Genomic DNA, 26,843 nt, shown 5'->3' with positions numbered 1-26,843 from the left:
GCATATTTGAGGTTATTGATATTTCTCCTGGCAATCTTGATTCCAGCCTGTGCTTCATCCAGCTCAGTGTTTCTCATGATGTACTCTGCGTATAAGTTAAATAAGTAGGATGACCAACAAAGGTCCATCTAGTCAAGGCTATGGTTTTTCCAGTAGTCGTGTATGGATGTGAGAGTTGGACCATAAAGAAAGCTGAGCGCCAAAGAATTGATACTTTTGAACTGTGGTGTTGGAGAAGACTCTTGAGAGTCCCTTGGACTGCAAGGAGATCCAACCAGTCAATCCTAATGGAAATCATTCCTGAATATTCTTTGGAAGGACTGATGCCAAAGCTGAAATTCCAGCTTTGGTCACCTGATGCGAAGAACTGACTCATTTGAAAAGATCCTGATGCTGGGAAAGATTGAAGGAGGGAGGAGAAGGAGACGACAGAGGATGAGATGGTTTGAGTAAGCTCCTGGAGCTGGTGATGTACAGGGAAGCCTGGCGTGCTGCAGTCCATGGGGTCACAGAGTTGGACACGACTGAGCGAGTGAACTGAACTGAACTGAAGCAGGGTGACAATATACAGCCTTGATGTACTCCTTTCCCAATTTTGAACCAGTCTGTTGTTCCATGTCTGGTTCTAACTGTTGCTTCTTGACCTACATACAGGTTTTGCAGGAGGCAGGTAAGGTGGTTTGGTATTCCCATCTCTTTAAGAATTTTCCACAGTTTGTTGTGATCCACACAGTCAAAGACTTTAGTGTAATCAACAAAGCAGAAGTAGATGTTTTTCTGGAATTCTCTTGCTTTTTCTATGGTCCAACAGATGTTGGAAATTTGATCTCTGGGGATCAGTGACCCCACAAGAGACTGAGCCAGACTTACCAGTGAGTGTCCAGGAGTCTCTGATGGAGATGTGGGATGACCGTGGCCTTCCGTGGGGTCAGAGCACTGACTACAGCAGTCCTGGGTGATGAGGAGTGCTGGCATAAGTCCTTTGGAAGGAGGTTGATGTTATTGCCATTACCCCTACTACAGTTTGGCCTCAGACCAAACTACGGGGAGGGAACACAGCCCCACCCATCAGCAGAAAACTGGATTAAAGATTTACTGCCCAACAGAGCAAGACCCAGTTTTCCCCACAGCCAGTCCCTCCCATCAGGAAGGGTCCACAAGCCTCTTATCCTCATCCATCAGAGGGCAGACAGAATGAAAACCACAATCACAGAAAACTAACCAGAATGATCACATGGACCACAGCCTTGTCTACCTCAGTGAAACTATGAGCCATGGGTGTAAGGCCACCCAAGACAGACGGGTCATGGTGGAGAGTTCTGACAAAACGTGGTCCACGGGAGAAGGGAATGGAAAACCACTTCAGCATTCTTACCTTGAGAACCCCATGGATAGTATGAAAAGGCAGAAAGATATGACACTGAAAGATGAACTCCTCAAGTCTATAGGTGCCCAATATACTACTGGAGAAAAGCGCAGAAATAGTACCAGAAAGAATGAAGAGGCTGAGCAAAAGAGGAAACAATGCCCAATTGTGGATGTGTCTGGTGGTGAAAGTAAAGTCTGATGCTGTGAAGAACAATATTGCATAGGAACCTGGAATGTTAGGTCCATGAATCAAGATAAATTGGAAGTGGTCAAACAGGAGATGGCAAGAGTGAACATCGATATTTTAGGAATCAGTGAACTAAAATGGACTGGAATGGGCGAATTTAATTCAGATGACCATTATATCTACTACTGTGGGCAAGAATCCCTTAGGAGAAATGGAGTAACCCTCATAGTCAACAAAAGAGTCCAAAATGCAGCACTTGGGTGCAATCTCAAAAACGACAGAATGATCTCTGTTCGTTTCCAAGGCAAACCATTCAATATTACAGTAATCCAAGCCTATGCCCCAACCACTAATGCCGAAGAAGCTGAAGGTGAACAGTTCTATAAAGACCTACAAGACCTTCTAGAACTAACACCCAAAAAAGATGTCCTTTTCATCATAGAGGACTGGAATGCAGAAGTAGAAAGTCAAGAAATACCTGGAGTAACAGGCAAGTTTGGCCTTGGAGTACAAAATGAAGCAGGGAAAAAGCTAACAGACTTTTGCCAAGAGAACACACTGGTCATAGCAAACATCCTCTTCCAACAACACAAGAGACAACTCTATACATGGACATCACCAGGTGGTCAATACCAAAATTGGACTGATTACATTTTTTGCAGCCGAAGATGGAGAAGCTCTATAAATCAGCAAAAGCAAGACCATGAGCTGACTGTGGCTCAGATCATGAACTCCTTATTGCCAAATTCAGACTTAAATTGAAGAAAGTAGGGAAAACCACTAGGCCATTCAGGTATGATCTAAATCAAATCCCTTACAATTATACATCTTAGAGTGCAAAGTCAAGTGGGCCTTAGGAAGCATCACTACTAACAAAGCTAGTGAAGGTGATGGAGTTCCAGATGAGCTATTTCAAATCCTAAAAGATGATACTGTTAAAGTGCTGCACTCAATATACCAGCAAATTTGGAAAACTCAGCAGTGGCCACAGAACTGGAAAAGGTCAGTTTTCATTCCAATCCCAAAGAAGGCAAAGGTGGAGAGTTAGAAATAGAGGCAAATATAGTTGTAGTCCTTAAGAACTCACCGTTTAATTGCCTGCAGGAGAGGCAGGGTGACAGGAACAGGAAGCTAACACTTGGTGAAATATAACAGCTGACATTACGAAGACTGTAGGGCAAAAGGAGTGAAGGGGGCTTGCTAGGACTTGGGAGCTAGATAGATTTTTTTCTGAGAAAGCTTCCTGGAGGAGGTAGACAATGTGATGGTGCTGGAAAACAAAGGAGACAGAGAAAGAGAACAGCACATAAGCAAAACTTTTTCACATACTTGCCCTTCCAGAGCCAGTTTAGTCAAGAGCTGAACCATTAGGATGATGTAACTGGCAAGTACCATCTAAGAAAATTATGAAAGAATTTCAAGCATTTGGGCTGGAGAAGCCAAGTGTGCGGGTGAGGTCATTATGTGTATGAAGGACTAGCATGCACAAAGCAATTAGACTTGTCCTGTGGGTGGCAGTAGGGAGCTACAGGGAGAAGCATTTCAGTTTTGCATAGAACCTTCCCTAAAACCAGAGCTGATTCTCATTGGAAACAGACCCCCAGAAATGATAAGTAAGGTCCCCATCGCTAAGAGGCATCAGTCAAGGACTGTACTGATGAGCACTTATCAGCAGTGATGGGGTGGGGACAGGGGACTCAAGTGGAGATGGCTCCTTCCAACTCTAAGCTTCTGGAATTCTTTGAGAGTGGCAGAGAGGACTCAATTAAATGTTTCCAGTTATTATTTGTTTTTCTCCCTCCTCCCCAGAGGATAACATTTTACTAAATTGCAAGTACTGTGCAAGCCCAACATAATCACTGCTGAACAAGTAACTGTCATCAACCATAGACCAACCAAGCCAGAGGGACCCTGGGGCTCTCCACCCCTGTGCTCACACCCTGGGAGGACGGAGCAGATGCTGAGGTGCCCCAGTGAGAGGGGACTGGCACCTGCAAGTGAAGTCGGTTGCCTCCACATGTCAAACTGTCATGGGGACACCCACCCCCTTATCTCCTCAGCCCTTTCAGCCTTGGTCCCCGTGGGGGGCGAGTAGTCATGATGTCATGGCTCCTGCCATTACTAGAGTGCCTGGGTCGAGGTGACCTGAGGGGCCTTTCTACTCTGCCCCCAGAGGTCAGAGCAGGACAGGTGCCTGGCTCCCTCATGAGCAGGACCACACAGGACCCAACAGCCACATGGCCACCTGGGGGGAGTAACAGCCTGTGTCAACTGCAGGCTCCTGGAAGGACTCCCAGTCTGGAGTTTAACACCCTCCCACTCCACCCCCCCAGACAGCTCTTCTAACAGTGAAGGAAAAAAAAAGTAATTTTCCTCAGAACTCTTTTTTTCTTTCCCTCGAGGATTATTTTAGAATTCCTCCAAGTCACCAAGCTGCTCTTCCCACCCTCTCCTCACCCCCTCCTCAATAAGGAGGAAAGGAGAGAGATGTGTGTGGAAGAACACCTTCGTGTTCCTCCATCCCACCTGGACAGGGCACCAAGCAGACGTGTCTCAGGCCCTTCTGCTGAGCTTAGAGTGATTACTTTTCTGGTGAAAGCCAGGAATACTCTGCCAAGAAAAAAACGTATGCAGGAGATTTTGCCTTCTATTCCAGGGGAAGACGGGGCGCTGTCGGACGCCCAAAGTCCATCAGTGAAGCCCCTGGTTTAGGGGAGAGGGCTCGGGGTTTGGGGAGGGCTTGCAGCTACCGGCCTGAGAGAAGCGGCGGAAGACCCCGCTCCCCAGACTCCGGTGTCCTTACTGGATGTCTCAGACTCTCAGTTTGCCCAGTTCTCCAATGGGCGTCCAGGGCCTTCCAACCCTGGGGGGCCGGATAAGGAGACTGGAAAGACAGCGGAGCTGGATGGGAGAGGGGGTAGGGGTGACAAGTGGCTCCCCGAGGGTCTCCCGTAGCCGGGGGAGGGTGGAAACGTGAGTGCGGGGAGGAAGCTAGACCCGCGCCTGGCACCGCGCGAGGAAGGCGCGGGCCCGGACGCGGTGCCCACGGCAGGCGCGGTGCCCGGGGCGCTCCCTGGGCCCGAGGGCGGGGCCCCTCTCCTGGCGGCCCCTCCCCGCCCGCTCCCGCCCCTCCCCCGGCCCCGGGCTCCCCGGCCCGGCTGGCCCTCCCGCGAGCGGGCGGGCGGGCGAAGCGGCACTCGGGCACCGCGCGCGCCCGCAGCAGCAGCCGCGAGCCCGCCTGCCGGGGCCATGGGCTGCGACGTCCGGGTGTCGGGGCTGCTTCGCCGCAACCTGCAGCCCACGCTCACCTACTGGAGCGTCTTCTTCAGCTTCGGCCTGTGCATCGCCTTCCTGGGGCCCACGCTGCTGGACCTGCGCTGCCAGACGCGCAGCTCGCTGCCCGAGATCTCCTGGGTCTTCTTCTCGCAGCAGCTCTGTCTCCTGCTGGGCAGCGCCCTCGGGGGCGTCTTCAAGCGGACGTGAGTGCCAGCCCCCGGCCCTTCCCGTCGCCCTCGCTCTGGCCCCCGCGGGGCTCGCGCCGGGGGTCGTCCCTGCCTCTGGAAGGCCGCGACCACCCCTCCCCGCCCCGCCAGCCGTGACCAGCCTTAGCCGGAGGGCTGCCTCCCTATCCACCCACCCCCACCAGCTCTCCCCCCAAAACTCTCTCCGGAGACTGAAGGTGACTTTTGGATTATTTATTTGCCCTTACTCATAGACCCAGCCCTCATCCTGCTTATCCCACCCCAACCCCCTAGGGAGAGTGGCAAGCGAGCTCGCAGAGGCGCAGGGTCGCCTCTGGCACAACCCATCTGAGGTCTGTCTGTAGCCCCTGCTGCCAGGGGCGGAATTGGAAGTGAGGTGGCAGGAGAGGGAGTGGACCTCAGGGGCTGTGCCCAGCGCCAGGGCTGGCTGCAGCTGGACAGAGTGCCCTGGGGCAGGCTCCACTCAGATCCTCAGCTCCAGAGCGGCCAACAAAGGGTGTGGGTCCTGCTCCTAGGGGAGCCAGGGTTCTTGCATTGGCCCCTGGAGGCAGCACCCTTCTGCCTCTGGGACAAGCAGGACCTTAGCGCTGAGTTCACCGAAGGGTAGGTGCAGGGTGACCCACACGTAGCTTAATGAGGTGACCCTCCATCTCTGGCCTGGAGTCCCCCTCCGCTTCTCCCACCCCATGTTACTCCTGCCTGGCGTCTGCCCCAGGTCAGGGCTCTGGGCTCTGTCTGGCATGGCCCCCAGAGGTTCCCCTTTGCCTACCATTGCAGAGCCTCGTTCTCCAGGCCTGAATTTGACAGGGCCACCTCCATGGAGCGCTTTGGAAAGGCAGCAGGATCCACTCTCCTGGTGCACCTGGTAGAAGAGACCCAAAACAGGGGTTAGATGACTTGCAAGTCAGAGGCTGATGGAGGTTTCCCTAGTCCTGGCTTCTGGCTGGGTGGTTTCCTGGACTGCATGGCCTCAAACAAGCAGAAGCCTGGGAACAAAACCACAGTGGAAGCCTCTAGGGGGATGTGGGGGTGGGATTCTGGGCCGAAGGCTCTGCCCTTTGGCTCACTGCTAGAGATGTCTGTGAGGTGGATCCCCTAGAGCTGATGGAGAGGAGCACAGTTGTCCATACATGTAGATCCCACTTTAAGCCACCCAACTGACCAAACATGATCAATTTGGGAGTGATTATCCCCACGACCAAAATCCTCTTGTAAACCAAAGAAGTCTCCTCTTAAGAAGTAAGTGTCCTTATGGACACTAGTGTTTCTGTGGGTTTGTACAAGAGTGGATGCGTGGAGAACGCAGAAAATCTTAAGAAAAAGCTCAAGATTCTTTCTGAGTCTGCCTACAGGTTTTATTAGAAATCATTCAGGGTATTTTTCTGTTTTTGTTTTTAAGTATTTTGACTTACAAAAGCTCCCTTGCCTGGAACTTTTTAGAAATCTGTGTAGGGCAAAGAACAGGAAGGGGAATGAGGATAATTTTAAACGGCAGGTTGGCATGCCAGGATTTGTGAGAACAGCAAAGATACACACCCAACTGGGCCGGCTCTTCCTTACCTGCTCTGTGCCTTCCTCAGGGCTCCTTACTCAATCAGGGGCCCTGAACAGGCAGTGGGAAGGGTCTCGGCACAGGAAACTGGCTCACAGAAAAGGAGAATAATCATGGTAGCAATAATAACTTGCTTTGTTGAGCATTTAGGCCATGCCAAGCACTGTTCTTACTTGGGCTTCTGAGGTGGCGCAGTAGTAAAGAATCCACCTGCCAATGATGGCATGCAGGAGACACAGGTTCGATACCTGGGTTGGGAAGATCCCCTGGAGAAGGAAATGGCAATCCACTCCAGTATTTGCCAGGAATATTCCTTGGGCAGAGGAGCCTGACGGGGTCTCAGAGTCAAACACGACTGAGCACACAAGCACTGTACTCAGTGCTTCTTTCTTAGTAATGTTCTTGCATCAATTCATTTAACCTTCATGACAATCCCATAGATAGGGTAGTGCTATTATCTCCATTTTGTGCAGAAGGAGGCTGAATCACAGGGAGGTTAAGAAACTTGCCCCAGGTTACAGAGCTATTAAGCTGGCCAGGATATGAACCCACACATTTGTGTCTAGAACCAGATAGTTTGGAAATGCCTCTTGCTTTTTCATAAAAGAGCAAGCTGACTCATAGTAGTCAGCTTCAGCTCTGCAGGGTACAAGTTATACCATACACTCTCCAGGCAGAGGCATATTGTCCATACTCATGGGCTGAGTATTCTTAAGCAGACACTCCTGGCGAGGAAACTGTGGGCTTCTGGGGCTTCCTGCTGGGACGTAATGGGTGGGGGTTGGGTAGGGCAGGGGGAGTGTGTCCCATCTGTGATTCAGGTTTAAATTGTGAACCTCAGTCCTCCCACTGCAAGACAACATGTCCTAATCCTTTCCCTTGGTTAAGAGCAAAGTAGACTTCAGTGGAAGTAGAGGGAGGTCGCAGGAGTGGCCTGTGTGCAGATGGGAATCATCACCTACCTAGAGCCGGACAGCTCCTCACAATCCTCCATCCCTCAAAGCAAACCGAGCTTCTGCCAGCCTGAAATCGGCCTCTCAGACTCAACTCCTTGGGGCCTCACCGCGAGCTAAAATGCTAATACCGCTGCTAGTGCTTTTCAGCTTAAGCGATTACAGCAAGTGTGCTTGGCTAGTTCTGCAGTGGGGGTTGGTTTAACAAACTGGGACAGGAGGGCCAGCTGTTGCGAGGGAGGGGGAAAGTGTGGGATGACACACACCAGGGAGAGGAGAGTCAGAGCAGCGCTCTTTCTCTGGGGCTCCTGCTCAAGTCCTGCCCTGTCCTTGGCCTGGACTGAGGAGCAGGGCTGAATCAGGTTTCTGGTTGCCTCCACAGGGACGTGCTCTGGAGGGACTGGGTGTGGAGAGACTTAGAGGAGGGCAGGAGCCCTCTGCTCAGAGGGGGACCAGCTCTCTGTCTCTCTTCTGACATAGTTGGAGATCTCGAAGTAGGCACTACATGTAGGCCAAGAGGGAGAAGGGTGTAGTTAGGGCTAGAAGAACCTGGACTCGACCTGCCTTAGAAAAATCTTATCAAGAGCAGGAAACTTTTCAGAAAAAAACCCAAAGTCACCTAGTTGGCAGGGCATGTAGATATGTGCTTTGTCAGACAGGAAGAAGGGGCCGGTATTTAGACAAAAGGTTGGGGTTTTGTTCCTGGTTTCACGGGGATCTGTCTTACAACCCTGGGCAGTTTGGGGGACACCTTTATCTCAAAGATATCAGGGCAGATAAATGACTTTCAGAGCTTCCCCAACCTTTCCCCAGCCTTACCTGTGCATCTCCTCTGCGTGTGTGCTCTTAACGGAAGGCTTGAGTTCTTCTCTTTGCTGTATTAACTATCTTTTTCTCTACCTTTCTTTTTTTTTCTCAATTTCTTACAAGTCCCACCTTCTCAAGACCCACCTCTGACTCTCCCCTGCCCACTGCATGGAACCTGGTCTCTGTGGACATTTCCCCAGGCTACTTTCTGACCTACTTCCCCAGAATGCGGGCTCCCTGTGGTCCTGGGAACACAGTGTGAAAGCCAGTTCCCTTCTCTGAGCCAGGCCCGGGTTGGTCTCCCATCTAGAAAGCCTCCTTCTCTCCCGCCAGCAGCTTGTCCACCTTCCAGCATGCAACAGACCTGGGCTTTAAAAACCTATCTCCACAGGAGATAGCATCTGGCCCAACAGTTTCACTCCTAGGTATACTCTTCAAAGAACTAAAAACATGTCCACACAAAAACTTGTACATGAATGTTCATAGCAGCATTATATAGCATCATACCAGCTATTCATAACAGCCAAATGTTTATCCGCAGATGGATGGGCAAACAAAATGTGGCCTATCCACACAATGGAATATGATTCAATCATAAAAAGGCATGAAGTCCTGACTCATCCTATAAATAGGTGATCTTTGACAACATTATGCTAAGTGAAAGAGTCCCATCACAGAAGACCACACACTGTTATGGTGCCATTTTCGTGAAAGTCCAGAGTTGGGGAAATCTCTAGAGACTGAAAGTAGATGAGTAGTTTCTTAGGGCTAAAGATTCGTGCAGAGAGGAATGGGGAGTGACTGCTAATGGGTGAAGGGTTTCTTTTGGGGGTTATATAAATGCTCGTAGATCGTGGTGATGAGTTCATAACTCTGAATAAATTTTTGAAAAAACACTTAATTGTGTGATTTGAATAGATAGTTTATGGCATGTAAATTATATCTCAATTTTTTTAATTAAAAAAAATCTCAAAACCCATCCTAGCCTTTAATTCACTAATTTAACGAATATCTCTTGAGCCAGACTCTGTTTTCAGGGTGAATATGACACAGGTCCCTGCTCCTAAGGTGCTTACATTCTGGAGGACTATTTTAGTGAAATGAAGGAAATAAAGCAAGGTAAGGTTGTGGAGTTACAGAGTTGGGGTTACTTTAGCTCCCTGGGGAAGGCCTCTCTGAGATGACTCCTGAAGGCAGGAGAGAGCCGTGCAAGCAAAGAATGTGGGGAGAGGTGTTTCAGGCAGACAGGGCTACAAGTTTAACCAGTGAGCAGGGAGCACTCGTGTGGGCCCAGCCCCCACCGAACCAGAGGACAGAGTCCCGTGAGGGTGCTGCCCTGATCTGAGGCTAACGGGGCCACCTTTGGCTGAGATCCCTCACAAGTCAGTCTCCCTTGTTCCTCCTTTGGGGTCCCCTCAGCCTTAGCAGAGGGTTTTGAACGGGCTGGGGTGTGAGTGTGGGGGTGACCCTGCTGGAGGGCTTTCCCCCTGCACCTCCTTCTGGGTGTCAGCCCTGCCCTTTCTCCCGTGCTGGAGTGGAGTCTGCAGCCCGCCCTTGCTCCTGGGGGGGTCCTGTCTCTTGGTTCCTATCCCGGGCCCACTCCTGTCTTGGGCGGCTGCCTGCCCCTGTGAGGTGGAGAGGGCTGGTTGCCTCTGATGCCTCCTGGGTCTGCCTTCTGCCCCTTGCCCTTCAAGGGAGGAGATTGTCCCAGGTGGACAGAGGGAATCCCTTGAGGTAGAGCTGTTAGGGCAATGTCTGTGCAGCGCGGGGTCATTCCCCTCCTCAGCCACTTTCTTCCCCACACCCGCGAGCAGTTGGGGGTGGGACCCTGGCTGACATCTGCCTGTTCAAGCCCTTGCCCTGTTTCGGAGCCAGGCAGCCCCACCTCTTATCACAGAACCAGAAAGGCCAGCGCAGGGCGTGGGGTGGTCCCAGGTGCCCTCTGGGCAAGGCCGAGCCCCAGGCGGAGTGGCCAGCCGTGGGCTCAAGGTCACGCGGCCAGCTGGGGGCGGGCAGCGCAGCACTGCCCGCCGAGAGGGCCTGACTGCTCCCGGCCCTTCTGCACCTTCTGTGTGGGGCCGTTAATAAGTAACTCTGGCATTTCTCCGGCTTCCTGAGGAAGGGCTCCCCAGACTATCTTGGGGGACCGGGGCCCTTCTTTCCTCCGGCCTGCTCTGACTTCAGCACCCAGGCCAGGGAGGGGCAGGTGGTGACACCACGCTGGCCTTCTGGGTTGGGGTTGGAAGCAGGGTCCCCGCGTGGCCTGTCTCACACCCGTCTCTCGACTGGGCCCGCCTCCCAATGTGTAAAATGAGGGTAGGGCTCTTCAGTCCTTGATGCCACTCTGGCAGTTTCCGGGCCAGCCTCGCAGGATCGCCCCAGGGGGCTTGGCAGCGGGAACCAGGGGTGGGGCCGGGGGTCAGGCAAGAGCTGGCTCCAGGTCTCTGACCCTTAATGCTCAGCAAGCTGGGTGTGTCCCCCTGGGGCAGCCTGGGACCTGCAGGTGAGCTGCAGACAGCTGAGGGCGGGCGGCAGACAGCTGCCAGTGAGGAAGCAGAGCGGGACAAGGTGACATCTTACTCCCTCTGCACAGGAGGCTTACAAGGCAGCACTCACCATCCTCCATGCATAGCAGAGAAACTGAGGCTCGGAAGGGCTAAGTGTAAATGCCTTGCCCTGACCCACCCACTGGGAAGCGGCAGAGGTGGGCCTAGGACCAGTCCTCTGATTACAAACACATCCATGCTGCCAAAGTGGCAGTGACCTTGAAGAAAAGTGCAAAGTGTTAGTTGCTCAGTCGTATCTTACTCTTTGCAACCCCATGGACTGTAGCCCTCCAGGCTTCACTATCCGTGGAATTCTTCAGGCAAGAACACTGGAGTGGGTTGCCATTCCCTTCTTGAGGGATCAAACCCGGGTATCGTGCATTGCAGGCAGATTCTTTACTGTCTGAGCCACCAGGGAATGACATTATTATCCTGTAATTTTCAATTACCCACATTCCTGGAAGGGGCCGTTGACCAAATCATTGTGACCAGGTCAATTAGTGTATTTCAGTCTGGCTCTAGGATGTCTCTAGGACTCCTTTTTTCTTAACAACAACATTACCATCCTAAAGAAATTTGTTCTGGGTGATTTTGGGAATGACCAAGCACAGCCCCACCTAAACAGCTGGAGAGGGTGGGCAGCCTAGGATGTAAACCCGATGTTCGCTGCAGTGCAGCTGTCCCCATTTGCTGGGAATTGGCCTCCACCACCCTGCTGCCCCCACCTCAACCCAGGGTACCCCAGGAACCCAGCTGGCAGGCTCAAGCCCAAACTACGGCCCAGGGTTGGCAGAAGGGACTTCCCAGGCTGGCCTGCCTCCAGGCTTTCCTTTCCTCGCGTTCTCTTTCCATCCCTCCCTCCTGCCTGTCCCTGGACCTGGGAACGAAAGGGCCCCCTCTGGATATTGAGTGTCTCTCTCTAGAACAGCAAAGTGAGAAGGTGCCCACTGGAGAGAGGAGAGGCCTGGCAGGGCTGCCCACTGGCCCCCAGCCCTTCCTGAGCCCCAACCCTGTCTCCCAAGTTGCCTGCTGTTTCACTCCACACCTTCTGGCCACCTGGCCCACTAGACTATCTCGTCACCTCTGTCTCTGTGTCCTTCTCTCTGTCATCCCCATACCATCGGCCTCCTAACCGTCTCTGATCCCTTTGTCCAGGCCATGCTGTGTGGGGTGATAAGCCAGGCCTTCTTCAAGCATTCCCATCTCACTGGCAACATTTAGCAACGCCAGATCAAACGTCTCAGGGGATGGGGTCCAAGCACAGACCAGCCATGGGTCCTGCAAAGAGCAGAATGCAGCAGTTTCCTTAGGAAGCCTGCAATGGAGCCAGCATTATCCAGAAGCAGTTGGAGCTCCCATAATGCCAGCAGAGGGTCCATTCGGGGCTCATGTTCTAGCAACTTCAGCCGTTTGCCGCCGCTTCCTAAGACCAAGGCTCTACAGAACCTGGCCTCGTGCTCTGTGCTGGCTGCTCCCCTCTCAGCCTGGCGGGGTCTGTGGCCCAGCACCAGCCTTTTTACACACACACGTGTGTGTGCACACTCCTCCGTGGGAAAGCAGCATGGCGTAGGAAACAAGTCAGCATTCCTGGGCGGTGGTCTGGGATCTGTCCACTGCCTTCTCAGCCCTTCTGCTAACTGTCTCTGATCCCTCTCTGACCTCTGTTTCCTTGTGAGTCACACGAGGCACAGTTGCAAGGTCTACCTCACAGCTTTGTCATGTGCACCAAATGTCTTGGACACTGTGAACAAGTGTCTGTTGTCCTCATGTCCACTGTAATGTTAGTTCTCCTTTCTTTCCCCACATCTTCCCACACTCCTGCCCCTCTCAGTTCACTGATCCCAGGTCGGGTTCCCTCTGGACTGTACTACAGGGCTGGTTGACCACTCTCATCCAGGTTTTTCAAGACAGGAATGATAGGATCACTTTTTCAGGAGAGCATTTTTGTACTTGGGGTGTCTGTGCTTTACCAGAAAGTGGTGAGTGAGGAAGTGGCAATGTCAGGTCCATGGAATAGGTGAGAGGGGGGACCTTGAGGAGGAGATGGGGACCCTCTGCTATCCCTGAAGTCAGGCCACCCCGGAGGCTGCCCAGTCAATCTTGTACAGGGAAAGGAAGGGGAGAGAGAGAGCTGTCTGAGAGGCCTGTCGGCCTGCAGAGGTGTGGGCATCGCCTCTGTGCCAATACCAGGAGACGGCCCAGCAGGGAGCAGGAAGCAGAAGCACGTGAAGCTCGGGGAGCAGGCCAGCTGTCAGTGCTGGAGGCCCACAGCCAGGGGTGTGGGGGGAGCAGGATGGGGGCTGCGGGGGGAGGTGGGGCCGGGAGGGTGGCCTCCCCACAGCACGGCTCCCTCTCGCTCGCCTTCTGGTGGTCAGTCTCCACTGCCCTCTCACACACAGCTCTGAGCTGGGAGTCGGCAGGGGTCACGATAGGTCACCTCCCCAGCAGACCAGCCTGCAAACGAGAAAACGAGGAAATAACGATCCACTGCTATCAGCAGAGCCCTTCTGATAACGGATTTAATCAAAGATGGAACGAGATGAAAAGCTGAGCGCCAACAGGGTCAGAGGCAAGAACTTCTAGGAAAGGACAGTCTGAGGGGTCTCTTGGGGCCTCTCGTTTGTCGTCAGTGAGATGGAAATGCAGGTCTTGACGTGTACATACCGACTCTCACCAACCCCCTCCACCCTCCAGGTCTGGAGAGCCAGATGGAGGTGCCTAGGGCTCTCCAACTTCTCATAATCTGAGGTGCTTCCTCTACAAGCCCTCCCTTTCAGAACCTTCTTCTGCCCACTCTCCCCCTCCACCCCCATCTTAGCCTTTCAGACTGGCCAAACACAAGGCTTCCATCCTTTCTCGAGAGCCTGGTTGCTGGGCAGGGTGCTCCTGAAAGACCTCGGCAAAGCTGTAGGCTTCCAGGCACGTGTTCACTCACTCAGCTGCTGCTCTGGGCTCCTCTGGGGAAAGCTCTCCACCCAGACACCGCTCCGTGGGGATAGCTGAGGGCCTCCCTTCTGGATACTTGCCAGGCACATAGAAGGGTCACCAGATTACCCAGATACCTGGGCTGAGGGCTTGGTTTGGGCGGCTCGGGCCTGGTGCCTGCAGAGGGCCCGGCGTGCCCCACACCTCTGGGGGGGCTTGGCCGCCCTCCCAGCCCCACCTCCAGCCTCACACACGTGGCGCGGCTCCCCAGAGACGCTCAGAACCGATTCACCCCACACCTTCCCTGGGAGGGATGGAGGTAACTTCGCATATAATTGTTTATCAGCAGACAGTTTAAAGTAAATGATACAAAATCACTTTTATAAGTCCAACAATAGCAATTATACTTTGTGAAACGTCCCTCACATAGTATTCACGACCTCCCTGTGCGGCAGGGATTGTCCCTGGAGGAGCCTCAGACGTCTTGCCCCACAACCTATAGCTAATAAGCGACAGAGCGCTACAGCTCCCCTCACCCTCGGACCAGAGGAGGAGGGGAGAGTCTCGGCTTCCCGGGGGGTCTGCCCAGCGAGTGGAGGATGGGGCTAGGGGGTCTTCATGCAAAGGGCTGCAGCCCCGTCCGCTGACCTCGCCCCCCGCCCTGCAGGCTGGCCCAGTCGTTGTGGGCCCTCTTCACCTCCTCCCTGGCCATCTCCCTGGTGTTCGCCACCATCCCCTTCTGCCGGGACGTGAAGGTGCTGGCCTCCGTCATGGCGCTGGCGGGCCTGGCCATGGGCTGCATCGACACCGTGGCCAACATGCAGCTGGTGAGGATCTACCAAAAGGACTCAGCTGTCTTCCTCCAGGTGAGCCCCCAGCAGGCCTGGGGCTGGGGCTGGGCGGAGCTCAAAGGAGCTTCCTCAGCCCTCTCCCCGGGCACCTCTTCCTCACGGCCAGGACGGTGACCCGGAAGGAGCAGCCGGGTCAAGTTCAGAGTGACCACTTCCAGCCGGGCCACACTGACTGTTATCTCTGGACCTGGGTGTCTTCATCTCTAAAATGGGGTGATGACCACTGTGTGCAGAGAGTCACAGGAATCTAAGTGCTAAAGAGAAAAGGCTCTGTAAATTGGGAAGGGGTGCGATGGAAGGACTTGCTGTTCTCTCGTCTCCTCCTGTGCTTGTTCTTCCATCCTCTCCTCCCTGTTACCCAGGACTCTAGTCCAGTCCTTCCCTTTATCAAACCCTCTTCCCTTTGGGGTGTTACCTGGTAGATTCTAGCCTGGGGGTAGATAGCCCCCAGCTGAGGGTTAAGCTTTGGGAAAGAAGGGAGTGAGGGAGGGGTTGGCCACTGTCACCAAGTTATCTCAGGCAGGAAGGTGGGGACGGGAGCTTCACTCCTCACCCCTCCTGTCTCCCACCCTCTGCTGCTCCCAGGCAGGGGCTCCCCAGATGGGACATATGGTGGGGGTCATGCAAAGCCTGAGCCATGCCTTCACCCCCCCAATTCTCTTCCCCCCAGGTTCTCCATTTCTTTGTGGGCTTTGGTGCACTGCTGAGCCCTCTCATCGCCGACCCTTTCCTGTCTGAGGCCAGCTGCTTACCTGCCAATAGCACAGCCAATGCCACCTCCGGCAGCCACCTGTTCCATGCCTCCAGGGTCCTGGGCCGCCAGCACCCCGAGGCACAGCCTGGGTCCAACCGGACGCTGCCTGGCCTGCCCTCGCAGGACGGGGCAGGGACCCGTGTGTCCTATGCCTTCTGGATTATGGCTCTGATCAACGTGAGTGCCCCTGGGCAGGGTTGGGTGAGGACTAGTGGACAGTCCCCTACCAGTCCATACCAGCTCCCGGTACAGATTCTTCCCTTTCTGAGAAATGGACTGGGGCTGAGATGTGCCTTCAGGAAGGCAAGAACATGGGAGAGCCGACCCGCAGGGATTCATCCTGACCACAGGGAGTCGCAGGAGCTCACCTCTGAAGCCCTTCAGTAGTGACATCCTGGGATTGCAATTCTCGAAGGAGGTAAAACAAACAGTGAGCAGGCTTAGCGCCATGAGATCAGGGTCGACTTCCAAGTCCTTGGAGCTCCCCTAAGGAAACCAGCTCTTCTCCTCCAAGGGCAGGTGAAGTGGACCCTGGGACAGAGCCTTGCAGGACACGCCAGGCTCCCCTCCAGGGTCCTCAGTCACTAGTGGGCTTCTCCTGTTCCTGCTGTGAGGTGGGCCCCCATGGAGGCTGGAGGCTGGACAAGATGACCTCCAAAGGACCCCGCATGATGTGGCTGCCCTGGTGGGGACAGAACGGGGAGACCACCGCACTGTGACTGGGGCAGATCCCGGGGCCCTCTCCACCCCAGCTCTCATGCTCCTCTGCCAAGTCAGGACTGACTCGTACCTGGTTGGCAACCCACCCTGGGGCCCTGCAGCCTGGGTTAGCCCAGGCTAGAGGTTGGGGAACACCTGCCAGCTCCTGGTCAGCTTAGGGACGATGGCTGGGAGCACCAGAGCAGGCGCTGGGGTGGGGGTAATCCAGGTGACCATCCACCTGGCCATGGGATGGAGGTGCTGCATAGATTGTCACCCTGACTTGGAGTCTGTTAGTCTTGGTACTCATCCCAAGGCAGGCAGGCTAGGCCTCAGAGTGATGCCATACAGATAGCATTGAAAGAGGCCCTTGAGGACACCCAGTCCCACTAAACAGTCATACTGTCACTGGCTCAAGGGCCTGATAAAGGGGCCAGTAAGAGACTTGACCAGGCTGGACCCCTTACTTCCGGCACAAGCCCCTCCCAGCTGCCCTGTAATCAACTGGTCATTTCCCTTCTCTTTTGTAACTTTCCCTGTACCAGAGTCCTCACGGGAAGGCCTCAAAAGTGCACCCCTCTCCCTCTGCTCCTTCCTTTTTCTTCCCATGCCCATCATTGTTTGGGGAACAATGCAGCTTTGGGCCGTGCCCTCCAAGGGGGACCTAGGAAGGCAAAGCACCCTGTCAGTACAGTGTCAAGGCTGAGACTCTGGGACCAGGAAGGTGGAACGTCCAGCCAGCTTAAGCCTGAGGTCTGTTTTCTCTTGCTCCACGAGGCACAGACTGGAGGCACTTTGCTGCAGGATTTCCGGACTTTTTCCATTGGTTTGTGTCTGAAGATAAACAGTCCACCCCAGATGAGAATGGGCTAAGCATGCATGTGGGCAAATGCAAGCACACAGACCAGCCCACCTGGCATCCTCTGACTTTTAAGGTGGAGCCTCTCTTTCCTGAATGGGCTCCTAATAAAGATCCAGTGTGTTCCTGTTGGCAACCCTGGTGAAGTCCTTCCCATCACCCACCTCTCTGGAAAGCCCAACCTGAGTGAGCACACCTCTTTTACAGCTGTTTCCCCTTGGCCTTCACCCAGGCATCCTGCTGCCACAGGCCTCTGTATGTGGGTTTCCTGTTTCCCCCATCAGATTGGAGAGAGGGCTTCACCTCCCATATCAGACCCAGGACTCCAGAGGCAGGGGCTGTATCCTCCATTCAGGCCTGGTTTATGGCTCTAATGCTGCTGGAGTGTGCCTGACTGACATCAATAAGTGGAAGGAGGCTCCCAAGGTGCCCCCAGGGAGGTGCCAGCACAGGGGTGGCATTTAGGTGACTTGGGAAAATGCCTGTGTGAGCCAGCCTGTCTCCAGGCGAGGTAGAGGCTTGCCCAGGGCAGTGCCAGGCAGAGGCTGGCAGCTTGCTGATGTCTGCGCCAGCTTTGCCTGTGAGCCCCGAGGAGCCCATTGGCCCCTGGGACACTTTCACAGCTCCCTGGGCTTCTCCTTCTAAAGCAAAAGGAGCCAGGATGCAGTTGCAGCAGGAAGAGCAGAGGTTAGACTCGACGAAGGACTTCCTGGCAGCAAGGGCTGTTAGACACAGGCAAGGCACTTGAGGGAGGCGATGGAGGCAACTCCAGGAGCAGGAGACATTGGTCATTGCTCTGGGGAGTTCGTAAAATCTAAGCGACTTAACGTAAGTTATCAGTCAACCTGACTCTGGGCTCTGCATGCATGTTGCCCATAGCATGCATTTCTCAATCTAAAGGAGTCCCTGCCTCTGTTTACCTTAGGGGCAGCCCCTGTGCTTTTGTGAGGTATGACATCACCCAGAACAGCCCCCGACATGGAGATAACACTGATCAGAATCAGGATGCCTGGATACCAGTCTAACTCTGCCTCAAGTCAGCTGTGTGGCCCGCACTAATGCTCTCAGACCTTCCCACTGTAGTAGGTTTAGACTAAATGATAACTCTGAGCCTCAGTTGCCCCACCTGGAAAGTGGGTTTAATGATATCACCAGCATGTTTTACAGAACTGTGATGAACAAAAGCCAAACTTCTTTCTAAAGCATCACATGCTCTACCAGCGTGAATGAGTGTGAGGGGCCATTTCCAGCCCTGCTCAGGACAAGGATGTTGGAAAGGAGTTTATCTCTTGCACCTCCTGTGCCAGCAGAGGCCCCATGTCAGTCCAAGCTTTGTGTGTGAAAAGTACCTGTCTGTTCAGGGAAATGACTGTGGTTCAAGTCTGGCAGCAATTACAGCAAGCCTGCTGAGGTCAAGGCATCTGGCTGCCTTAGCTGGGGCTGGCTCTCAGGGGGTGCCCTGTGGAAGGAGCTGTCATCTCCCAGGACCGTGCAGACCTTTGCCACACAGCCGGGCAGAGGCGTGTGCAGCAGGCCAGGCTGGGAAATGGGCAGACTGGCGGGAAGCGGGCTCTCCTGACCCTCTGCCTGTCCCCAGCTCCCGGTGCCCTTGGCTGTGCTGTATCTGCTGTCCAAAGAACGCCTGCTGGCCTGCTGCCCTCAGAGGAGGCCCCTGCTGCTGTCCGCGGACGAGCTCACCCTGGAGACACAGCCTCCTGAGAAGGAAGATGCGTCCTCGCTGTCCCCCAAGTTCCACCCAGGTGGGGGCTCTAAGGAACCCTCAGGCTCAAGGCCCCATTCTGAGGCTCCCCTGCTAAGCCCTCCTGCCCAGAGGGCGGACGTGGATCACAGGTGGTAATGGCTGGGAAAAAACCCTTGGCACTGCTGGTCTCGGGGTGCGGGGAGGGGCAAGAGATGGAGCAAACAGGCCAGGAGGAGAGGAGAGCAGCTCCCACCTCCACCCTGCCTCACCCTGCCTGTGTGACCTGGGGCACGCTGCCTGGCTTCTCTGAGCCCTGCTTCCAACCACCCTGCAAAACAGACGGGGGCTCTCCTCATGAGCCGTTGGAAGGTGGAGAAGGTGGGAGGCAGGAAGTGGTCTCCTTTCTGCCAGGGCTGGGCGTGCCGAGGGAGGAGGGGGAACTGAGACTTGTCCCCTACTTCCTGTGTCCTGTCCAGGGCACGAGGACCTGTTCAGCTGCTGCCAGAGGAAGAACTTCAGAGGGGTCCCTTCTTCCTTCTTCGCCATCCACATCACAGCTGCCCTGGTCCTGTTCATGACCGACGGGCTAACGGTGAGCCTGCCCTCGGAGGGCGCCCCTTATGGGGCACCCCCTGAGCCTCAAGTCCGGGGTGGAGAGAGAAAGGAGGTGGATCAAGGTTTCCTAGAGACCTCACCTCTAGTACCATTGATCCAAGTGTTTAAACCCAGTATAAGTCCCAGGGAAGAGCCTCTCTAGAACTGAATACAGCCTCTTGGAACTATGGTCTTCTGTATTCTTCAGTTTTTATTTTCATGAACCCTGTGGATAGGGGACTCTAGTGTGTTACATTTTTTTTCAAAGGGGCAGTGCCCTGTTCCCCCAGGTAGAGGTCATGCCACATACGCTAGGGCTTTCTGCTTCCTGGAACACATTCCAAGCCTGGGCCTCTCAAACCACGTGGTAAACAAGCTACAGGCACTATCTGGGCCCAGCTAAGTATTCAGTCCACCAGTGACCTCTGCTACTCTATTTAGTAGTGCATTTTTCCAGAAATCTCTTAAGGATTAGATTAGGACCGTTTGGAGTGGCTGATTGATTAACTGGTTGCCATATGAGGGACTCTCCAAAGAAAAGACCCTAAAGGCCTAGATGACCTGGTAGAAAGTACTCGTGACAGAACTGGTTGACTTCCAACTCTCAGTGTGACCTTGGGCAAGTCACTTCCCTCTGCCCTTTCATCTGTAAAATGAGATGCCTGTACACACCTTTTTTAGCTGCAGCACCCTTCCTTTAGCAAAAAACCTTCTGTGGAATCCTCGTAAATAGAGCATGTAGTGAAACTCTGCTCTGGCTGAGGAGGGCAGAGCCGGCCTGCCTGCCTGGACCCCGTGGGGCTCCTCTGGGACCCAGACACACCTTCCCGAGTGCCTGGCTCCCGCAGGCACCATCTGCAGGCTGTGGCGCCCAGGTTCCAGCCTCAGCTCAGGCCTGCATGTGCCAGGTGGGCTCAGTTCCAGGCCTCTAGGAGCAGGGCCAGTCCCCGCCAGCCCAGACCATGCCTGCCCGGCTGGGGGACACTGCAGGTGTGCTCAGCGGGATCCATCTCCCCACAGGGCGCATACTCCACCTTTGTGTACAGCTACGCGGTGGAGAAACCGCTGTCTGTGGGACACAAGGTGGCCGGTTACCTCCCCAGCCTCTTCTGGGGCTTCATCACCCTGGGTCGGCTCATCTCCATTCCTGTCTCCTCCAGAGTGAAGCCAGCCACCATGGTTTTCATCAATGTGGTAAGCGGCCGCCTTTCACTGCTTGGAGACCCAGAAGAACCATTCATCCCATGCCATAGTCCTGCCCCAGGACACCTTCTCAGACTGGACTCTGCCCCAGGTTGGGGGGGGATGTCAGGGTACAAGGAAGAGAGGGTAGGAAAGAGGTGCCGGGGTGGACAGTGTGGAAACCCAAGGTGTGTGCCCCACCTGCATGGTCTTGGAAAAGCCCTTTCCTCTCTCTGGGGCTCGGACTTTGTACCCACTGAAGAAAGGGGCTATGGGAAGTGACTGGTGCTGTGTCGGGAGCAGCTCCCTGCTGACAGCCTGCGGGACTAGGAGGGAAGCAGTGCTGACCTTGATCCCCCCTTGTTCACCCTGGTGCCCAGGTGGTGAGAGCCCTGTGGCCGGCAGAGACCAGGGATCCCCTGGCCTTCAGAGGCACCATCTCGGGGACGGGGCCTGGCAATGTGTATCTTGCATCTTTCCCAGACTGGCACATAGGATGACCTTCAAGGAACTAGTCTCTCTGGAGGCAGGAGGTCTGGGCATGAAAGGTGGTTAAGACTTTTCGTCCTGATGTATATCCCTGCCACCATCTATGACAAAAAGGTCCAGATTACAGATTCCTATAAGGTTGCCTCACCCAACTTCTGACCAGGGCTCAAATCACCTCTGTAATACCGCTTCCAAGGGGTCCAAAAGTCTGTCTAAACACCCCCAGTGAATGGAAACTCACCACCTCTCCAGGAAGTCCAATCCACTGTCAGAATGTACTTGAGTTTCTAGAGGAGAGAGGATTGGGAAATAATGTAGAGGCTCTTGCCTGGAGAATTCCCATGGACAGAGGAGCTTGACAGGCTACAGTCCATGGGGTCGCAAGAGTTGGACACGACTTAGCGACTAAACCACCACCACCACCATAGAAGCCAAAGATCATGAGCCCCAAGAAAGGCCCTAGGATTCGTCCTTGTGCTGATTGATGACTTAAAGAAATTTTGTTCAATGTAGCTGGGAGGTGGGGGTGGCATAGAAGCCAAACTCAAGGAGTTGAGGGTGGGAATTCCCTGGTGGTGCCATGGTTAGTGGTGAGGACTCATTGCTTCCACTGCAGGGAGCATGGATTTGATGGGGGCTGAGAGCAGGGAAGGGAAGGGAGAGGGTGAGAAGGAAGTAGAAGTGTGAGGATTACAAACATGTCTGAGCTGAACAGGCTTGTTTGACAAGAGTTGGGTGGTATGAGCTTTTGCAGGCAGAGGAGAAAGGGAGGGAGCCTGTGAGGACACCGGGTCAGAGGGGACATGAATGGGGAGCCCCGGGGAGAGGGGAGGGGTTGGAGGGCAGCGTGCTAGGCTCAGGAAGAAGAGCGCCCATTCTGTGGAGCGGGGGTGACGCGATGCACGCCCCCCCGGGGGAGAAGATGAGGGTACAGAGGCTGCTGGTGGCCAGCTGCTTAAAGAGAGAGGGTATGACTCTGGGTTTGGGAGAAAGCAGGAAGTCGGAGGCCTCCACAGGAGTCAGGCACTGGCAATAAACTCACCCAGGGAGCTGGGTTTAAAGAGGAAAATCAGATTTGTGGGTCCAGCTCAGACTTGGTGAATCCGAATGTCCAGGGGTAGAGGCTAGCAACCTACATCGTCAACAGACACCCAGGGGGTGTGGGTCGGAAGTGGGGGGCAGTGTTCCTGTCATCAAGAAGTTTGGAAAAACACTATCCTACAGCAAGTGATTCCCAAATACATTAGCCCCCCCAAGGTGCTTTTGGAATATACAGATTCCTGGGCCCCGGCCCCAGGGAGTGGGGTGGAACCCGGGTGTCTGAGTTGTTTTTAAGCTCTTCAGGTGCTTTTCTTGGGCAGGCTGTTGGGACCATTGCTGAACTGCCCTGAACAGGCTGCAGCTGCCAAGTCTCAAACTCACCACGGTTTCTTCCCAGATTCTGCTCCGTTTTAAATTAAGGGTCATTCTGCTCTTGATGCTCTCCTGGATCTCAACAGTCACTCACGGGTTGATGAGCACACACTTGTGTGTGTGTGTGGGGGGTGGGTGGGGGCGGCCTGCAGGGAACGGCTGGGCTGCCGCGTTCTCTAAGAGGAGCTCTCTGCCTTTAGGGCGCTTCCAGTTGGCTAGGGAAGAAGATGGGGAGAGGGAGTCTGTGTCCTGGCTGGAAGGCAAGGCGAGGGTGAGGGGCTGGTAGGCCGCTTGGGAGCGGGCTGAGCGTCGGTCTACACCCGCGGCTGGCGGGCGGGGCTCGCCGAGTGGGGGCGGAATTGCTAACTTGCCCTGGCATCCTCCCTCTGCTGTCAATCAGGCTAACAGAAGAGAGCGAAGTGGGGTTTGTTGTTGTTTTTGCCACACCTCGCCACATGTGGGATCTTAGCTCCCTGTCCAGGGATCAAACACACGCGCCCGGGGCAGTGGAAGCGCAGGTTCTGAACCGCTGGACCACCAGCGAAGTCCTGAGGTAGGTGTTTTTCAAACGTGCCAAGTGCAGCTATTTTCAGGTGACTCTTGGAGGCCTGGTGTAAGCGGTGGGGAGCAGGAGGTGAACGCTCCTCCAGCTTGCGCCGCAGGCCGTCCGCGAGATGCTGGGGGCTCCAGGTTGTGCCCTTCCCGCGTCCCTCCTGTCCTCTCCTGTCCTCCGCCGCGCTCTCCTTGCCGTCGTTCAGTGGTTGAGCCTCCTCGGCGGACGCCAGCTGGGGAAGGTGCAGTTCCCGCGCACTCCACAGGGCCGTGCCCTCGTCACACAGCCCGCCAGGGGCCAGGAGGCGTTGTTCACGTCTGGAGACGGACCGGCTTCCGTTTCTCAGAGCCCTTCTCTGCCTTGACAGGTCGGCGTCGTGGTGACGTTCCTGGTGCTTCTTGTTTTCTCCCACAACGTGGTCTTCCTGTTCGTGGGGACGGCCGGCCTGGGCCTGTCCCTCAGCAGCACCTTCCCCAGCATGCTGGCCTACACCGAGGACGTGCTGCAGTACAGAGGTGAGCCCCGTGACAGCAGAGCGGCCCCTCCTTCCTCTGCACCCAGCCTCACCCCGGGTCTTCCAGCCAGAAGGTCCCCACCCACCTCCTCACGGCCTGAATGTGTGGAAAGGCTCACAAACAGGGTTGTTCGGACCCCCGTGGCTCCCTGCTTTCAGCATACGCTGGATCATGAGATTTCAGACTACAGACAAGCAGTGAGCACCTCTTTCCCATTTTCATTTTCTTTTAATTGTTGTTGGTGGTGGTGGTTTAGTCACTCAGTCAACTCTGTGTTACCCTATGGACTGTAGCCTGCCAGGCTACTCTGTCCATGGGATTCTCCAGGCAAGAATACTGGCGGCGTTGCCATTTCCTCCTCCAGGATATTTTCCTGACCAGAGGGATCAAACCCAAGTCTCCTGCACTGCAGGCAGATTTTTTTTTTTACCAACTGAGCCAACCAACCCACAGCTGGCATTTTGTGTAACATGCATGTGCTGGAAATTCAAGTTCAAGGAAAAGCAAATACGCACAGGAAAAATTATAGCACAGAGAAAGGGTTTTATAACTGATCAGTAAAAGTACCTCCTTGCTTCGTTTTCTTGTGGATGTTGTTGGAAACATAGAGGATTGAAACAATGACTTCACACTTGATTCAGGGGTGTGACATAGCTTCTTCGGTGTTGAAAACCTCCGATTATCTCAACTAATCTCCTTCCCTTTCTGTAGCCTCCTGAGTGTGCATAGCAACTATCTTTTTCAGAAAAACAAGTTAATTACAAATGATTATGTTCTGAACATTTAATGTTACCCTCAAACATAATCAGAGATTCCCTACAGTGTTGGAAAACCACCACTAAAGATGAGTGATTTCTTTAGAGCAGGAGTGGGGGCAGTTGGTGTCTGGGGGGCTGGGGTGTGGGGCAAGACAGGATCAGAGCAATTAGTGCTACAGCCCACCCATCTGCTGAGTTGATCCTGAGACCAGGATCCTTGAGATCCCAAACTTCAAAGAGGTAAATGAAGGAATGAGCTGATGTGGGTATCACACATCACCTAGTATATCCCACAGACGTTAAAGGGATCAACAAATGTTAGAGTTTAATGATAATAACAATGTTATGTTGGTTGACTCTGCTGCAGATAATCACTCAAATCCCTTCTCTTTTCTCACCATCCCTGCCTTGGTTCAGGCCTTTATCAACCACTTACCTGCTTGGAATAGTTGATGGAGCCTAGCTTTTCGTGATTTCTGATCACCCCCATCAGTGCCTTGGCAGCTCTTGGCTTGTCTCCTGGCCTTTCAATTTGCCTCCATCAGAGGCTCTCAGTGCTGGTTCCACGTTCAAATCACCCAGAGCCCTTGTAACACAGCCTAGAGCCTGGGCTTCATCTCCACACAGTCTGATGTACTTGAGCTGCCGGGTGATGGTAAAGTGTAGCCAGGGTGAGGGCCACTTCCTGGGCCACCACCCTCTGCAGACGCAGAGGGACCGCTTGGAAACGCAGAGCTGCTCACAGTCCTCATGCCTTCCTCCGAAGCTCTCTGCCTTTCTGCAGCCGCCCTGCCTGCTTCCCCTCAGAGTCTGCCTTGTTCAGTCATCTGCCATCCCTCGACAGCACAAAACTCGCTCCGTATCTCCACCCTTTGGCACAGCAGTGGCCTCTGGTCCGGAACGCCCCCTCTCCTCTGCCCCGCCCTCTCATCTGCCTGCTCGGGCCTCTCCCCTTTCACACCCTCTGGAGCATCTCTGACCCCACTGGGAAGGCAGCCCCCTCCTTGTCCCTGCCCCTCCTGTTTGTCCCACCTCAAGACCTTCGTCCTCATGTTATCTGCCTCTCCTCGACCAACAAGGGACAGAGGCAAGAACGTGGCTTTGCGGTCAGTAGCAGACCTGAAGGTCAGCCTTGCCTCCATACCTCCTGGCTTTGTCACCTTCTGCAATTCACCTCCCCCGCCCTTCTGAGCCTCAGTTTTCCTCTGTGCAAAATTGGAATGTCAATACCTTCCTTTTAGGGTTGTTCTGTGCGTTAAAGGGCATGCAAAGCTCCTGACTTAACAGCATAAGGTGCTCACAGGTGCTCAGTGTAGATGTTAACTTGGATAAGTCATCTGAGTACCCTCAGGGTTTAGCACAGTACCTGCCGCATAGAAGGTACTGAAAGGTTTTTGAATGTCTGAGGAGAGTAGACACTCGCGTGCGTGCTACGGACCATCTAGAGATAGCCTCATGGAGGGGACGGAACACTGAGCTGGCCCAGGGTGGGTCAAGTCACAAGAGAAAGGGCATGCTGGGGAAGGGAGAGGCAGGGCAGTGAGCAGTGTGAGAGCAAAAGCTCAGAGATGGGTGTACACGTACATGAGAAAAACGAGGGCCCGGAATGCCGGAGGAGACGATGCTGATCTCTGAGTGTCTAGCACACATTGGCCACGGTGCTGGTGACAGGCGGTGATACAGGCCGCTGAACTAAAATTCAAGGCGCAGCCTCGCTCGTGGGCTTCCAGTCTGTGGGGGAGGCTGCCTAGCAGACAGGGCGGGCAGAGGGGGTGCCACATGAGAGCAGGGTGCAGGGGATGAAGGGAGCCCAGAAGAGGAGCAGCTAATCCAGGTTCAGGGCTGGGGAGACGATAATGAAGGCATTCTCCAATGACGAATGAGTTTTCCAGACCAAGAGGAGGAGGAGGAGTGTTCAGGAGGGGGTGAAGGCAAGTGTCAGAAGCTGGCGGTGAGCATGTGTACAGGTCAGCAGACGGAAGAGCCTCTCCTGGCTGGAGGATGGACTGTGAGCAGACAGTGTGACAGTCTGAGCTCTCAGTGGGGGCAGATGATAGAGGGCCCTGCAAGGCACATTAAAGCATCTGGCCCTGACCCTGACGGCAGTGTGAAGGGTTTAAGCAGAGAACCGGCCTGGTTTCAAGGCTTTACTGTGGGCAGTGCTGTGCTGAGCACTCACATGCGTTTGCGTCAGGGTTATCCACACAGCAGCCCCGAGGAGATACCATGCCCATTTTACTGAAGAGACAGGGAAGGAATTGCCTAAGGTCCCGTAGCTAGTAGGTGACGGAGCAGGCTTGGAACCCAGGTCCAGCTCTGAAGCTTGAGCTCTGAAGCTCTGTGCCACATGGCCAGATTGATCAGAAGCATGGCTGGTTAGTGAGAGGCCAGGGGAGCATAGCCTGCCTGGCAGAGGAGAGAAGAAATCTTCCTGGAAAAGTAGTTGGTGTTCACATTGGGAAGGGCCCTGAATGCCAGGCTAAGCAACTTGGAATAAACACTGAAGATAATCGTGAACCACTGAAGGTGTCAGAACAGGGAAATAATATAATGACACACCCAAGCAAGGTTAAGGGCTCAAGTCTGAGAAAGCTCAGGAGTCCACCTGGATTATGCCAGCGGACGTGTGTCTCCTTAACTTACCATCACTAAGC

General features: G+C 54.3%; 1 protein-coding gene across 1 annotated transcript in view; it reads left to right on the top strand.

Moving 5' to 3' along the window:
• The first annotated feature begins 4,707 nt into the window (after positions 1-4,707).
• The window catches only part of SLC60A1 (solute carrier family 60 member 1), a 33,622-nt gene continuing 11,486 nt past the window's right edge, over positions 4,708-26,843 (top strand). The window contains exons 1-7 of the mRNA XM_081491097.1: positions 4,708-5,034; positions 14,488-14,686; positions 15,342-15,602; positions 18,581-18,743; positions 19,162-19,277; positions 20,300-20,473; positions 23,284-23,431. Coding sequence (XP_081347223.1) covers positions 4,805-5,034; positions 14,488-14,686; positions 15,342-15,602; positions 18,581-18,743; positions 19,162-19,277; positions 20,300-20,473; positions 23,284-23,431 — 1,291 coding nt within the window. The 5' untranslated portion in view covers positions 4,708-4,804. The remainder of the gene's footprint in view (positions 5,035-14,487; positions 14,687-15,341; positions 15,603-18,580; positions 18,744-19,161; positions 19,278-20,299; positions 20,474-23,283; positions 23,432-26,843) is intronic.

This window comes from Giraffa tippelskirchi, chromosome 5 (assembly GCF_054371585.1).
Source record: "Giraffa tippelskirchi isolate mGirTip1 chromosome 5, T2T-mGirTip1v1.2.pri, whole genome shotgun sequence".
NCBI classification, from domain to species: Eukaryota; Metazoa; Chordata; class Mammalia; order Artiodactyla; family Giraffidae; genus Giraffa; species Giraffa tippelskirchi.
This window is presented reverse-complemented; position numbering and strand designations above follow the sequence as displayed.